The 12,465-nt window shown below is 49.2% G+C and overlaps 1 protein-coding gene across 25 annotated transcripts in view; it reads right to left on the bottom strand.

The window, feature by feature from the left end:
* Positions 1 to 6,262: 6,262 nt before the first annotated feature.
* The window catches only part of SCRIB (scribble planar cell polarity protein), a 98,592-nt gene continuing 92,389 nt past the window's right edge, over positions 6,263 to 12,465 (bottom strand). For 23 of the 25 annotated variants that reach the window (XM_048329251.1, XM_048329252.1, XM_048329260.1 and 20 more), the window contains one exon: positions 6,263 to 8,457. In XM_048329251.1, coding sequence (XP_048185208.1) covers positions 8,297 to 8,457 — 161 coding nt within the window. In that variant the 3' untranslated portion in view covers positions 6,263 to 8,296. The remainder of the gene's footprint in view (positions 8,458 to 12,465) is intronic. The other 2 variants (XM_048329254.1, XM_048329258.1) reach the window with 1 other exon arrangement.

Below are 12,465 nucleotides of genomic sequence, written 5' to 3'. Positions count from 1 at the left end.
TCGCCGCCTCCTGTGCTCGGCCGACGCCCCGCCGCGCCCGGCACCGTCGCGCCACGAGCGCGTCACCTGCGGCGTCACCTGCGGCGTCACCTGCGGCGTCACCGGAGAGCGTCACGTGACGGAGCCGCCTGACCGGGCCATGCCCTGGGCGGTCCCCGCACGTCCCGCTCGGTTCCGCCCGCTTCGGGTCCCGCTCCAGGCCCGGCCCGGCCAATCCGCGCCGGCCCCGCCTATCCCTGCACAACTAGGGCCCCGGCCCGGTGCCAGACACGCAGGTCGTCGTTGTTCATCACAGGCGGCCAGTGTCCGCGTAGCCCTCCGGCCCCTTCAGGTCCCTCCGAACGGCGCCTCTGCCTTCCAGGGAGCTGCAGCTCCTCCTAATTCAGGATCATCCACCAATTTGCTTACAAGACATGGATTCCTGCATCCAGACCATGAAGGCATTGAAGAGCTGGGCCTGAAATGGGCCCCGGCGCGGTAACGGCCATCGGCTTGGCATCGCTCCGCGCACTGATCTCGAGCAGCTGCTGACACCGTGTAGGGTGCGTGCTCCGGCTGTGCCCTGGGCACCTTGTCCGGAAGGATCTTGGGAGAGACAGGGTCCAAAGCTACGTTAAAATTAAAAAACCCATCTACCGGCTTCCCTCAGCCCCCTTGCTGGGTGAGCTCGTCGCACGAGGGATTGGAAGTGGTTAACAGCTGGTTGGGCAGTACTTGCCCTCTGCCCGGAGAAGCTGTGGCTGCCCCGTCCGTAGCAGTGTCCAAGGCCAGGTTGGACAGGGCAACCCGGTCCAGTGAAGGGTGTCCCTGCCTATGGGAAGGGGGTGGGACTGGGTGATTTATAAGGTTCCTCGGACCCAAACCATTCCATGATTCTATGAACTCATGCTGGGAAATGTTGTCACACGTTCCTGTCCCATTGCTCCCAAAAGAAGATTCTGTAGTTTTTAGGCTGCTTTAGCCAGCTAATGATTGCCTAGTCCTTTGTTTAATAAGATGCTCCTTTCCTGTGGTTATGATATGGATAAATTCATAATATTTGGGAATTGCTGAGATGAGGGCAACAATACAGGGAAACATCCATTTAGGAATTCATTGCCATGCCTGTGCCCTGGGAATGTCACTGCCCACTAAAGACCTAAAACTCGTTTCTGTTTGGTCATTGGGTTTTTTGTCTTCCAAAACAAGCAAAATTAAATAACCTTGACTCCTGTCAATGTTTCTTCCATGGAAAATGGCTGGAGCTGCTTGCTTGTTCCTTCCTGTCCTCAGGGAGTGGAAAAATGGGTAATACGAAAAAAGACTCGGAAGTTGTGCCGGCCCACACTTATTTGTGATAGCCTCATGTAGGGACCCCAGGTGGCACTTTGGCTGCACTGACGAGTAAATCCTTCTCAGCTGGATCTCCTGGAGTGCAGGAATTACTCATACAGCAAAAACTGAGGGAATGAAGCAGCTGGGAGTCTTTTAAGATCTAGAACTTTTCTCCAGTGTCTGTTTTAAATTTACTGAGGTTTCTTTTAAAAAGTGGAGATCCTCTGGGAAAGGCTCAGTTAGTATCAAAGGAGCCTGTGTGTTCCATCTGTTTCCATCCCCACGGGTTGGAGTGAGAGTGAGGAACCACTTTGTAATTAAACTTAAGAAATGTCTTCTGATGGCAGCACTGGGACTGTCTTTGTGGACAGTTCAGGTGTCACCAGGTGAGATGGGTGTCTCCTACCACTGTCTAGAGTAATTTGCAGTGAGTGAATCATGGAATCATGATTCTCTGTTTCTCTGACTATCCCAGGATTCAAAGGTGGTGTCTTGTCTCAGTTAAGCTGTATTTGTAGTGTTTACTCTGAGGACAGGGAAGCAGTGAAGTTAACGGTCAATGCCAATTCATGTTTAGGTGGAGTTTGAGGGATTTTAGTTGCACACGTAAAGCATGCGCAGGTTTTGCTTCATCAGTGTGTCTGAGGGCATAAAAAGTAATACATATTTGGAGTTAATGAAGTACTACATTTGCAGTTAATGAAGGAAAATTCAGCTCCTGGAGGGTCATTCATAGAATCACAGAATCATGGAACCTGAGAATGGTTTGGGTTGAAGGGACCTTCAAGACCATTCAGTCCATCCCCCTGCCATGGACAGTGAGAACTTGACCTTGAAGACTTCCAGGGATGAGGCAGCCACAACTCTGGGTAACCTGTGTCAGGGCCTCACCATCCTCACAGGGAATAATTTCTTCCTTATATCCCATCTAACCCTGCCCTCTGGGAGCAGGAAGCCATTCCCCTTGTCCTGCACTCCAGTCCCTTGTTCAAACAAGGGGAAGTGCCTAAAGGGGCTCCAAGAGAGCTGGAGAAGAACTCTAGACTAGGGCATGTGATGTGATGATTGTATGATCTGTCTTAGAAGAAATGCCAGTGATGAATCAAACACCTGTTTGATTCTCTCATACAGGGGCTGAGACTAAGCAAACCTGACCAGGACGTCAGCCAGTGCTGGATGCAACAGGAGGAATTGCCAGACATGGAGGTACCATGGTGAGAAGGTGAGAAAAGCTCAAATAGTGCTGGTAGGAGTGGCTGGAATCCAGCGGTAGTTCAGGGGAAACCCTGTGAGGGAGGAATGCTGCAGATAACCTGAGTTCTGGAGACCCTGTGGTGCAGAATAGAACAAAGTCCTCAGGTCACTGTATAAGTGACACCGTGTAGAGGCAGGTGAGCAGGGAACCCAGCCAGAAGGACCGTATTTAGTTATGAATGAAGCAAAACTGGCACCAAAGGGGAGGATGTAAAGGCCAATTGTTTTTCTCGGAGAAGATCAAAATGAAGCAAAGGAGGGATGAGCAGAGAAAAGGATGGTCAAAAAATGGTAAAGAGGATCAGAAGATATGCAAATGGTGTAATCTAGAGCATTTCAGGGTACCCATCAGGCAGCCCCACCTTTGGTCAGTGGAGCCTGGAGCAGGACAATGGACGAAACCTCTTTTCCTGACTTACAATGTATATTGAACCTGGGTTTGCAACTGGGAGGACTTGGAATGAATGGGCAGGGCATAACCCCGGAGTGGATCCAATGGAAGGATAAATGGATAGAGCATTCTGGTATCACCATATCCGTGCCCATTCCAGGCCTGTTGACACTAACCTAGAACTGTAGAATGTTTTGGGCTTGAAGAGTCCCCCAACATCATCTAGTTCCATCTTCCTAATATCCTTAGAAAATGTTGCCAGGATGAAATGCCATAGAAATAGTACCCCACAATAAATTGTTCTGTCATGGAAGTGCTCAGTATCCTTTCTGCCCATGCCAGACTCAAACAGATGTTCTCATTGAGCATAATGCTTCCTTCTGCTTTTTTTTTTGCCTGAGTTTTCCTGAATAAACCCAGTTAGAATGTCTTCTTTTGACGAGCAATGTCTTGTGCTGACATTGGTAATGTCCTGCCTGCCAGCATAGTGTTTCATGGTGGGTTATGTCCATTGTTCCTCAAGCTCTGATGCCTCACAGAATTCATCTGCCAAAACCAGGTAGCAATAACAGCACCGTGTGCCCCTGCCACATCCTGTGGGAGAGGGAATGAGGAAGAGAGAATGGGAGGGAGCAGCTACCAGAGCAGGAGCGCAATGTAGGGTTGCAATGAAACTCCAAATTTATCCTCATTGCAGCTGTTTTCTATGGAATACAGAATTCTAGTTTCTGCATAGAGGGATGTGATCAGGACATGGATGATGTGCTGCTGGAGATGCTGGAGACAAAATCCATTAGAATAAACAGTGAGTTTGGAGTAATTTTATCTGTGAGAAGCTGTCACAATATTGCTGATACAGAGGAGACCACTGGGATAGCTGAAAAAGAAATCTCTGCAAGCCCACCTTCGCAGCAGCTGCAGTAAGGGAGGCTGTGTGCCATGGGAGAAGAGGCGGGGGAAAAGGTCTCTGTTTATAAGAGTAATTGTTCTGTTATTGATTCCTCATACATATGAACTTTGAGGTAAGATTACATGTTCCTGGGGGAAACATGCACAGGCTGTTTGGGAGGTTCCATCCTCCAGCAGTGCATTGTTGCAGTCTGATGTGTTGCTGATTATGCCTCAGGTAAAATACAGATGTCAATTTTCTGAACACTTATTTATAGCCTGCTTTCACTTCAGAGTGAAATAGGTTGATTTCAGAAACACTAATTACACTCTTTTGTACAAGGTCTGAAATGAGCTTGTGCTTTGGTCACTCTGTGGTGTAACAGGAAAAGCAGAGGAAAACTAAAAGAAGGGGAATGAGGTTGGAGTGGAGGCAGGTAGTGTCTTGTTGCAGAAAACAATGAATTGCCCCTTTATGGCGGGGAGGGGATGCTTGCTTTGTCCTACAGGAAGGGCTGTGGGTTGCTGGGTCTCCTCTGTCAGGAGGGCTCTCTGGGGGCTGGTACAGATTTTGGAACAGGCTTTAGCTTGTGTTTAGGTGTGTGGTTCATTTCTTGTAGCAGGATAGTACCTGCTCTTTGTCCAGGTACAGTCAGGGGCTGTTACCCATCTTCAGCTTTCCTGTGGCATCAAGATGTGATGCACGAGGACACACGGGCCTGGAGCCCAGTGAGGTGGCTTTGCCCAAGGCCCTAAGATGGGCAAACCAAACTCCTGTGGTGGTGGCAGTGGTTGCTGTGGCATGGGAGGTCCTGCATTGCTCTGGCTTTGGGGTCTTTCACTGCTCCATGTGTCACTAATGGTGACTGTCAGCACAGAATCAACAAAAGCTACATGTAGCAGCAGCAAAAGTGGTGCTGAGTTACAACCACAGCTTCATCTCCTCCAGCCATTTGTCTCTAGAAGCAGCTGGTGGGAGGTGGGCAAGACTGGAAACCAACATTCTCCAGCCTCCGGTTATCCCAGGTGTTCCAAGGGCCACATTTCTCAGAGCTGAGGAACAGGTAAATTTGTTGTGGTTTGCAGCTTCCATGACAGCCCCTCCTCTCTGTCGGCAGACAGTCCTTGAAGAGAATCCTACAGTTATTCCTGCCTGCTATTATATATGGAGGGAATGCAGGGAAGGAACACAACAATGCAATCCCTCACCTTACGTACCAATACCAGACAGGATTGACTCCTGAAACCATTTAGCAGGATCAGAGGGGTAGGCTGTGCAGGTTCACACCTGGAGTTGTGTCCAGATATGACATTCCCTACCCCTCTGTCTCCCAGAGCACGTCTGTGAGTCACTGCTGCTACACAAGGCAGTCAGATTCAAGTGTTTCTTGCAAACTTTCCAACCCAGCCAACTGTGCTCTGGTCTTTGCCTGTGCAACCTTGGAGATCTTTGCATTCTCCCTATATATTGAACTGGGTTATTTCTGTTCCTATTTATATAAAAATCATAGAATCATAGCATGGTCGAGGTTGGTAGGGGTCTTAAATACCATCTAGTTCTAATCCTACGTTAATAATCCCAAAATAAATATCCCTAAATAAACAATTTCCATTGATGATGTTCCTGTGTTTACTTTTTTCTGAAGGGGTAACTACTTCTCATTGCCTAATCAGGATTCAGTTGTGGTGGGTAAATTACACATACTGAGAGAGAAACCTGGTGGTAAACCTGGCCTAAGGAAACTAAAGTGGGGAGAAAAGATACATTAAACCCAGCAAAGGACCCATATATAGAGCCTGTGTGAGGCTTGCAATTCAGACTCCTGAACCTTCATGTTGACCAAGGACAAAGCTATTCCTGAGGTACCACATGGCATAGCCAAGGCCCCTTTTCCAGCTGTACCTGTCACACAGGTGGAATAATGAGGCTGAGGTCCGGCACTACCTTGTCTCTAGGAAAAGGAAATCCACCCTCTCTTTCCTGAGACTGCTCCTCTTTCCCTGGGGTGGCAGAGCGTGGTGCCCATCCACTGAACCAAAGGAAAACCTGGTTGAGCTACAGGAAATGGGGTTGGTTTTTACCAGTCAAACTATTTTAAAAAACTTTAATAATCTAAACAAAATAGTGTTGGGTGTTGTTTTGGATTTTTTTTTAACAGAGCCAAGTAAGGAAAGCTTGCTGGTTTCATCATCAAGATCAACTGTGTTTCATATTATTTTTTTTCTCCCATCCCTGAATATTGATATTCTCACCGCTGGCAGTAATTTGGGTGAGCATTAATTTCTGCTTTCTCCCAAAAGCAGGAAAAGCAGGAGCATCTTTGCTGGATTATGCTGTGGGTAACAACCACCACCGAAGTGTTGATACTGAAATTCCAGACTTCACACAGGGCAAACCACTGTGACTAAAGGCTCTAAAATGTAAAGTAAACTTTATTATCCTTGAACCACAAAATAGATTTCTTTGGTTGTACAAATTTCACTAGTTACAGTCTTGATGCGCTAATTTTCCCCTCGGAGTCTCTTGGGAGAGAACGGGAGAGAATCCAGAGCCTGGCACCAGGTACCGCACAGGGAAAGGAGAGAAGAATCACAAGTTAGTCACCAAAACCCAGCCAGGATTGTTTCCAAAACTGCTGTTGTTAAAAAGCAAATGCTAAAATTAGATTTAAAAAGGAAAAGCTCAAATTGCTGATGATGGAAGCAGCTTGCAGCTGCAGTGTGAGATTATCAGAGTTCCCCCTTCACAAGTCTGTAAAATCAAAACATACAGAGTCAGTTAAAATGATCCGCTGGATTTTGGCATGAAAGGAGAGGCTCAACTAAAAAACTGCACCCAAAAAACTGCATCCAGCTCTTTCCTTCAGCAAATGTACAAGCAGATGTGCCTGTCACTGCCCAGCTGTGAGGCTCAAGGTCCAACCCTGGTCTTACTTGGGAGTCAGAGAGCACCAATGGACAGGGAAGGGGATTGTGCCGAGATCGGACCTTCCTCACGGTTAGAGGCAGTGGAAAAAAAATAAAAAGGGCTGTTTCTCCTCACTAGTGGCAGCAGAGGCTGATGACAGAGCTGGGAGCAGCAGCTGTGACCTCCACATCTGCAGAGCTCACATGATACAGAACCTGCTCACAGCCCTTGTTCCACATGTGGAAACCAGAACTCACACCCCCACTCATTTTTCATTTTCCTTTTTCCCTCTTGCATGGGCAAACGTGCATTTTCCCTGTCCTCCACGGAAAGGGGCCTGAAGCCAATGAGCTGGCAAAGTGGAACTGTGTAGTTATTGCAAGGCACAGGCCAGCCCCATCCTGCTCTGTGGCACTCCTGATGCTCCCTGCCGGCCCCACACCAGGCACCCCATGACATCCCGCTCCACCCCACAGCCAGCCGTGGACACTGTGGACTCCCCACCAGTATCTCCTACGTGTAAGATCCTGTAACTCCCAACCTGACCCCAGCAATGCCACATTCTACCCATCCCCAGTTCCTGAACTCTACCACTAAGGTACCTGCTGTCACACCTCCCACCTCTGCCACCATGTCCTACCCCAGTTATCCTGCTCCCCATTGCTGCCACACACCGCCTAGACCCCTGCTGTGGCTGTCGGCTCCGTCCCATTCCTGCCCCAGCTGACCAGTTCAGCCCCAGTGCTACAGGAGACAGACTCCTCTGACACTCGTGTGCTCGTGGAGCGGCTCACACCATGTGTGACAAAGGGGGACGTGACCATCCAGGGAGGGACCTGTCCCCAGGACAGCACAAAGTCCCAGCAGGAGCAGTGTCCCACCAGGACCAAGGCACAGAGCTGGCACAGAGCTGGCTCTGTTTTCCTTGAGCACAGAGTGTCAGTGGCAGAGGGAGGCACTTTGCTGGAATTCTGGTGGGTTTTTTTCTCTTTTTTTCTTCTTTTGCCTCCAAGCTTCCCATTCCCAAACACTCCCAAAGGGAAGTGAGGTGACACAGTGCAGGAGGTGGGAGAAAATGCTTTTTGGCAAAAGACTGGAAATTAAACAGGAGTAAAGGCAGGCTTCCTCCTGATTCCCACCAGAGGAGAAGCTCCTTTTAACCACTACAAAACCCAAGTTGAGGCAGTAACAGCTGGAGCCCAACACACTCTCACACTCCTACATTCTCCCTGTCCTACCCTTCCCCACACACAATATTTACAGGCTAACAAGCTGCCCACTGTCCTGGCCACCCTTCCTCTCCATCTGCCAGCAGTCAGTCCAGTGTTGTCCCAGTTTTGGGATGTGCCCCAGTGCACTGTTGGGTGAGAAACGAGGGCAGTTCACAGCCTCAGAGGAGTCAGTTGGCCACAGAGCTCACGGGAAGCTCCGGTCCCATCCAGAGTCTGTAGGCAGGGTGGCAGCCTGGTGCTGTCCCTGGAGCACAGGAAGCTCGGAAGGGCTGTGCCAGGCTAGTCCATTGCCCAGGTGTGTCGGGTCACCTATGTGGGGACAGCGGTCTCCAAACTGCGCCGGCTGTGTCGGAGCTTCCGCTTGCTGCTGTACAGGGCCATGTCCTCCAGCGCTGAGGGAGTTGGTGCTGATGGATCCCGTGTTCCTAATGCATCCTCTTCCTCTGGCTGCCCATCCTGCTCCCGGGGAACTGCAACGGCAAGAGATGTTTAGGTCTGAAGACAAAGCACTGGGTTAACTTCGGTAAGATATTGAGAAGAAATCCTTCCCTGTGAAGGTGGTGAGGCTGTAGCACAGGTTGCCCAGAGAAGCTGTGGCTTGCAGCAGCCTGGTCTAATGGAAGGTGTCCCTGCTCAGGGCAGGGGGTGGGACTGGGTGATCTGGAAAGTCCCTTCCTAGCCAAACCATTCTGTGATTCTGTCAGCACACAGCTGGCACAGTTAATGCAGATGTTAAGGCTATCATAGGATGACAGAATGGTTTGTGTGGGAAAGAACCTTAAAGCTCATCTCATTCCATCCCCTGCCACAGGCAGGGGACACCTTCTACTCGATCAGGTTGCTCCAAGCCCTGTCCAGTCTGGCCTTGAACACTTTCAGGGAGTGTTCCAAGGTATTCCCAGGTGCTAGATTTGGGACAGCACTGGTCTCAGTGACTCACAGTAACCCCATGCCCAGAACTTTCTGGTGACCTGTAGCTCATGTAGTGACCGCTGTCGATCCTGGGAAGAAAGTGCCATGCGTGAGAAGACACCTGCCTGTAACACCCATCATTCGCTCAACATGACTGGAAGTGCTAAGCGGTATGAAAAATCAAGTGTCCTGAAATGCTTCTGCTCTCCAGACCATGGACCCACCCTGACTTGGGTCTGTGGGGGGCTGAGGGGTCCCTCTGTCAGGGAGGGGGAGGAGCATCTTTGATCACAGACTGGCCCAGCTGGTCAGGAGGGCTTTAAACTTACTGGCACCACAGAGACATGGTGGGACGGCTCCTGTGACTGAAGTGTCGGAACGGGAGGATCCAGGCCCTTAGGGAAGGACAGGCAGGGGCAAGGGGGTGAGGGTCACCCTCTATGTCAGTGCCCAGCTGGATGCAGGGAGCTGCACCTGCGAGGCTTGAGGAGCTGACCAGAGCTCACAGGTCAGGACTGCAGGGACAGGTGACGTTCCTGACCAGAAAGACTGAGGGGATGAGATCTCCATAGACAGATGGGAGCAGCCTCACATTCACAAGCCTTGGTCCTCATGGGGGGGGGGAAATTCAACCACCCCAGTATCTGTTGGAAGGACAACCCAGGAGGGCACAGGCAATCCATGAGCTTCAAGTGCAAATGGGCTCCTGGGAAATCTCTCTAAAGCCTTTGGATGCAGCAGAAAACCTCAAATAGAGAAAAATCCATGAAGATCTGTCAGACTAAAGGCTCAGTCTGCGGAGCTGTGCCCTGTGTATCACCCTCTGCTCCAGATGCAGGTCTCTGGCAGTGGGAAGCCATTCCCCCTTGTCCTGTCACTGGAGGCCCATGTAAGAAGTCCCTCTCCAGCTCTCTTGGAGCCCCTTTAGGCTCCCCGGAGCCTTCTCTTCTATAGGCTGAACACTCCCAGCCCTCCCAGGCTGTGCAACCCCAGAAAGAACACTGGGGTTTGGAAGCAGGGGACTGATTCTCAGACAAGGCACACAGGTATAAAAGGAACATGAAGATAAAAATCCAGCCTGGGTGGGTGGGGAAGGGAATCCCATGGCTTAGAGAGAAGTCAGTCCTTTTAGATCCTTATGCCAAAGGAGCCCCCAAACATGCAGGTTTAGTGATCCCCACGCAGCACAGTAAGCTTTAAAAACCTTTTGATTGTACCCTGGGAAAAGCTCTACTGAAAACAAATGGGGCAGCTTTGGTGGGCAGATAAGGAGTTAAACCACAGGAAAAGGGCAGGAAGGTGCTGCCCCAGGACCCAGCAGCCAGGACTTGGGTCAGTATCTTGCAGCTGAGGAGGAGGAGTGATAAGGCTGTGTTGGGAGAGACTACTGATGCCACCAAGCTGTATCAGGGAGTCACATGAAGCTCAGTTATAACAAAGTGTGGCATGATCCATACAGCTGAAGGGTAAAATGACGCGGAAGGGGAAATTTACTGCAAATGTGAATAGATTCAAGAAACAAAGAGCTCTAAAATCAAAGCCTCTGTCCTAGAAAGTGCAAACCCACTAATGGCTGCAGCCTGGAGCAATTCTGGAAGGAACTACTTCCTGCATTTCTTCTTTTATATCCTTTTCTGGCATTCCCAGTGGCTCCCATCAGACCCCAGATCAGCCAGAACCTTGTGCTGACTTGGTAAATTCATTTTTACAATACTGGATGATGTTTAAGCTCAATAAAAGGAACAGAATCCTGACTGCATAAAAGAAATGCACCATCCTTAAATGAGATGATGGCTCTGTAGGCACTGGCAGAGATTTCTGTAGACTCTGGCAACTTCCCAGCAACACCATTTCACTTTGAGGTTTAGGTATTGGAAAAGGGAGAACACAATTCAGAACATCCTCTCCTCCTGCACAAATGTGCCACACAGCTACATCTGAGCACTGCACGCAATCCTGGTCCCCTCCTCTACCTTAGAAACTGATGAAATAAAAAAGGTCCAGATGAGTGTGGCAATTATTCCCACAAAGAGGAGCCAGGATTCATCAGCCTGGAAAGAAGGGAACTGCTGCTATATTGGCTGACATGACTGGCACAGACAAAGTGAGACACAGTCACTCACTGCATCCCAGAAGACACAACGGAGTTATCAAGAAACAATTAAAGTAAATAAAATGCCTCATTATGGAACTTGGTATCACAATGCTCCATGGAAGATTAAAAAAACCTGCACAGTTTTATAGAGGCTCATTCCATTGCTGATGCAGATACAACACCTGGCTCAAGACATGCCTACACAATAGGTGAGCCCAGAAAATTGAGAATATCCATCTATGCAAGCTCATTTTCCCTGTTTCTTATGGTCTTACCCTAAGAACCAACTTCCAGCCAAACAGAACCCTGATGTATCCTGAACCAGGACAGGCCTCACATGTTTCCCATCCTGAGAGAAAACAGGAAATACTGGAGGAAAGCACAGGCATTGCCACTGGTATGAATCCAGATTCCAGTTTTGTGAAATGTTGGCATTTTGGTAGGAAAGAACCTGTGAAATGCAAGTCTGGAGAAGAAAAGGATGGATGTAAGTCTTTGGAGTAGTGATGTGACTGAAAAGGCTGGACAGGGATAAATTAAAGCCACAGGAGGGCAGAGAGAACACGTTTGGTTCTTCTGAGTGTAAGAGCTGCGGGGTCCTAGGCAAAGGTCATTATCTGACAGCAAGTAGGCCGGGCCAGGATGAGGAGGCACTGTTCCTGTGGAAGCTGCTGCAGAAACCAGACAGTCCACGTGGGCAAAGACCACAGGGACAAAAGCAGCTTCTCACATCCCATAAGTAGGTGTCCAGTAACAGGAGTAACACAGAATTTCTGGAACCTGACGGTTACAGGGTTGGGAAGCAAAAGACTGTCTCCAGGTGATCTGGAAAAGTTGTGCCATAACATGAGGACATTGCATGGTTCCACTCTAAAAATGCTGCTCTGCAGTTCAGTAACTCCATGGCCTCATGGAAACATTGGAATAAAGATTTCTAAATACATTTAAGAGATGACGACCATGAAGTCAGACCAGAGAATGGAGGGAACTGTTTCTGCATGGACAAGAGGACAAGGGTGTGCTGGGAGGAGTGAGATGCTAACACTTTCCTGCAGTTGGATATTCTCAGAGTTCCTGACATAACAGTTTGCTAGCACAAAGTTTTAAGAATTGCTGTGAGTCAAAAAGCTGTAATTCCATGATCCAAGACAATTCTGATTATGTTGGCTGGAATGCTGCACTGCCTGGAAGAGTGAGATGGGATGGGGGGATCTAAAAAAGCCAGGAGAGCTTGGTCCCACACCAAGAGAGCTTACTTGCATGCTCACCTGCCATCCTTTCCAGATGATGTGGGAGAACCTTCTTCTTTTGTTTGTGCCTCACACATCACAGGTGATTTAAGCATTACTTATGGACTAAGGGCTGGGTCTCTCGATGAGCACCACACTCTTTTCTTTCTGGCTTTCATCCCATTTGAGGGCCCAACAGAGCAGTGACAGGCAACAGCGAGGTCTGAATGCCCTAAGCAGGA

The sequence above is a fragment of the Corvus hawaiiensis genome, chromosome 26 (assembly GCF_020740725.1).
Source record: "Corvus hawaiiensis isolate bCorHaw1 chromosome 26, bCorHaw1.pri.cur, whole genome shotgun sequence".
In the NCBI taxonomy this organism is placed as follows: Eukaryota; Metazoa; Chordata; class Aves; order Passeriformes; family Corvidae; genus Corvus; species Corvus hawaiiensis.
This window is presented reverse-complemented; position numbering and strand designations above follow the sequence as displayed.